Consider the following 3209-nt stretch of genomic DNA (forward strand, 5'->3'; position numbering starts at 1 on the left):
AGAGTTCTTTGGAATGTAAATTAATGAAACCATTCTGAATGTAGGTTCTATAAAAATTAAAATTCAGTTATCGCATGATGCAGCAATCACAATATTGGGAATATAGTCAGAAGAAATGAAATGGGTGTAGTAGGAGATATCTGTCCTTCCGTGTTTCCTGATGCACTATTCACTGTATCCAAGTTACAGGAACAACCAGAGTGCACATCAGCAGTGCTCTTTTTATACTTCTCAAATGCACTATTAATTTTCCCTTTAGAATTTTGAAATACATGACTTCCGAGTGAAACCCTGGGAGTGAAAGAGGAATTCATCAACAGAGATGGCACAGCATCCTTTAGGGGGACATGACAGACACATGCACGTTCTATACAAGTTAATTACTTTCCATTCCATTGTTTTTTTTTTCTTTTTGTGGGGAAAATGACGGAATCCTGGGCCTTGATCATGTTAGATAAGCACTCCTCCACTGAGCTACATACCATATGTAAAATTTAGTTTCTTTTCAGTAAAATATTTATTGTCTCACCTCAATGATGTAATACCTGTCTATGGGAAAATTAGCTATGCCCTTTTTCTCATTTCTGTAGTCACATGCATATGGACCCAGGGAATGATACTCAACATCTAGAATTCCTTCTTCTGGGACTGGAAGAGGACCCAGACCTGCAGCCCCTAATCTTTGGATTCTTCCTCTCCATGTACCTGGTCACTGTGCTGGGGAACCTACTCATCATCATGGCCACCATCTCAGACTCCCACCTGCACACGCCCATGTACTTCTTCCTCTCCAACCTGTCCTTTGTGGACATCTGCTTCACCTCCACCACCATCCCCAAGATGCTGGTGAACATCCAGACACAGAGCAAGGCCATTTCCTATGCAGGCTGCATCACCCAGATTCACTTTTTTCTACTCTTTGTTGGGTTGGATGACTTTCTTTTGGCTGTGATGGCCTATGATCGATATGTGGCCATCTGTCTTCCCCTGCACTACATGGTCATCATGAACCGCAGACTTTGTGGATTGCTAGTTCTGGCGTCCTGGTTTGTGAGTTTTTTACATGCATTTTTACAAAGCTTAATGATGTTGCGGCTGTCCTTCTGCACAGACTTGGAAATCCCACACTTTTTCTGTGAACTTAATCAGACAATTCAATGTGCCTGCTCTGACACCTTCCTTAATGACCTGGTGATATATATTATGGCTGTCTTCCTGGGAGGAGGCCCCCTCACAGGCATCCTTTACTCTTACTGCAAGATAGTGTCTTCCATCCGTGCAATATCTTCAGCTCAGGGCAAGTACAAAGCCTTCTCTACCTGTGCATCTCACCTGTCTGTGGTCTCCTTATTTTATGGCACAAGCCTAGGTGTGTACCTCAGTTCTGCTGTGACCCAAAATTCACACTCTACTGCAACTGCTTCTGTGATGTACACTGTGGTCACCCCCATGCTGAACCCCTTCATCTACAGTCTGAGGAACAAGGACATCAAGAGTGCTCTGAGGAGACTCTGTGAGAGAGATTAAAGTGTCAGTTATACTAAAACTGAATAAGTGCCTGTGATTGCAGGGCTCAGTGCCGCAGAGCCTCAGAGCTCAGAACTGATTTTCTGTATCAGAACCTGGAAACAGAACTTGCTCCTTCTCCTTTACTCCTGCGTTTCCATTTCTTTGATTTCCAGTTCCTCATACAATTCCACTGAGTCATTATTTATATTGCGCATTGTGATCTCTATGAAATTCGATCCTTTTCATTTGTCATTTGTGAACTTACCCCAAATCATTCCCATCTTTGGATGAGACATACTTGAAAATCCTCATTAGTTAAATAAGATATAATTTTAGAAATAATTTTTATCTCAAATGACATACACCATGTTACTTAATTGTATATTTTGCTAAAAAGAGTACTAGTTTGTATTCACATGTCAAAATAATATTTATCAATTGAGGCTATTTTCATGACTGTGTGTGGAAGGAAGGATGAGAAAAAAATATTTGGAGTACTATGGATTGGACCAAAGGTTGCTTAACCACTGAGCTATATCCATGGACATTTTTGGGTTTTGTTTGATATAGTGTCTTGCTAAGTACTTAGGTCCTCATTAAATTGCTGAGGCTGACCTTCATCTTTCATCCTCCTGCCTCAGCCTCCTGAGTCACTGGGATTGCAAGCATGCACCACCCTGCCCAACAGAGAATAGATCTTCAATTGTGTGTTCATGATTTATTTCCTGGAAGACTTCCAGAATTTCCAGTCTTCATAAGGTAGCCTTTAACATACCATGGTGTTAGCTGGTCATTAGGTCTTATTCTCTACTTTTTGAACCCTGTTTCTTTTTCAGCATGGTGTCCACAGTTCTAACATAGTCATGGGCAAACAGGTCCCCAGAGGTAACTATTTCACCATTTTCCCAGGCACACATTTCTATGTGCTAGACAACACTTTTGAAATGCTAGCAATATATAAGTGGTCAATAGATTAATGGTTTGAAGGTCCAGGCTCTGAGAAGGGAGGGGAGTAGATGGGTTATAACAGGACAAATCTCGGGACCCTTGACTGATGCGAGCTATTCTGTATTTTTTTTATGATCATGAATTATTGTAAATGTGAGGTTCAGCATGACATTTCCACACCTGCCCATAGTGTGCACTGATCAAATCAGGCCTCCCTTTATCCACCCTCTCCAACCCCTTCCCAACATCTATAAATCCCTATCCTTTGTTCAGGGTGACATTTTACTTTTTTTTCAAACCTCTTCTTGAGCCACCATGAAGTACTTGTCTTTTGGTATCTGCCTTCTTCACTTAGCACAATATCCTCCAGGTCCATTCACAGTGCCCCAAATAACATGATTTCATCCTTACATGTGGCTGAGTATGTTCAAGTTGTGTATATGCCACGTTTCTTTCCTCCTCTCATCAGGTGATGGGCACTTAGGTGACTTCACAGAGTAGCTATTGTGAATGAAGCTATAATAAATATGGCCATGGACAATTCTCTTTGCTGTGATTTCATTTCCTTGTTATCAGTGTAAATACCTGGCTGTGATATTTTGCTCATGTTACCATGGTGTAAGCTCACAAAAGGGGCCTTGGATCTTTTCCTGTCAGTATTTACTACTGCCTATTAATCTACAATTTTCTCCAATGAAAAGTTCAATTAAAATTATAAATTTAAAAAAGTGATGTACATCTGAGGAAGCCGT

At 40.9% G+C, this 3209-nt stretch overlaps 1 protein-coding gene across 1 annotated transcript; it reads left to right on the plus strand.

Annotated features, from left to right (window-relative positions):
* Window positions 1–600: 600 nt before the first annotated feature.
* LOC308643249 (olfactory receptor 7A5-like) lies at window positions 601–1527 on the plus strand (the record flags this gene model as incomplete). The annotated part of the gene is made up of 1 exon (XM_081283158.1): window positions 601–1527. One exon carries the CDS (start codon window positions 601–603, stop codon window positions 1525–1527), a length of 927 nt encoding a protein of 308 aa, XP_081139284.1.
* Between the last annotated feature and the right edge of the window lie 1682 nt (window positions 1528–3209).

This window comes from Spermophilus citellus, assembly GCF_964194105.1.
Source record: "Spermophilus citellus genome assembly, chromosome: 3".
NCBI lineage: Eukaryota > Metazoa > Chordata > Mammalia > Rodentia > Sciuridae > Spermophilus > Spermophilus citellus.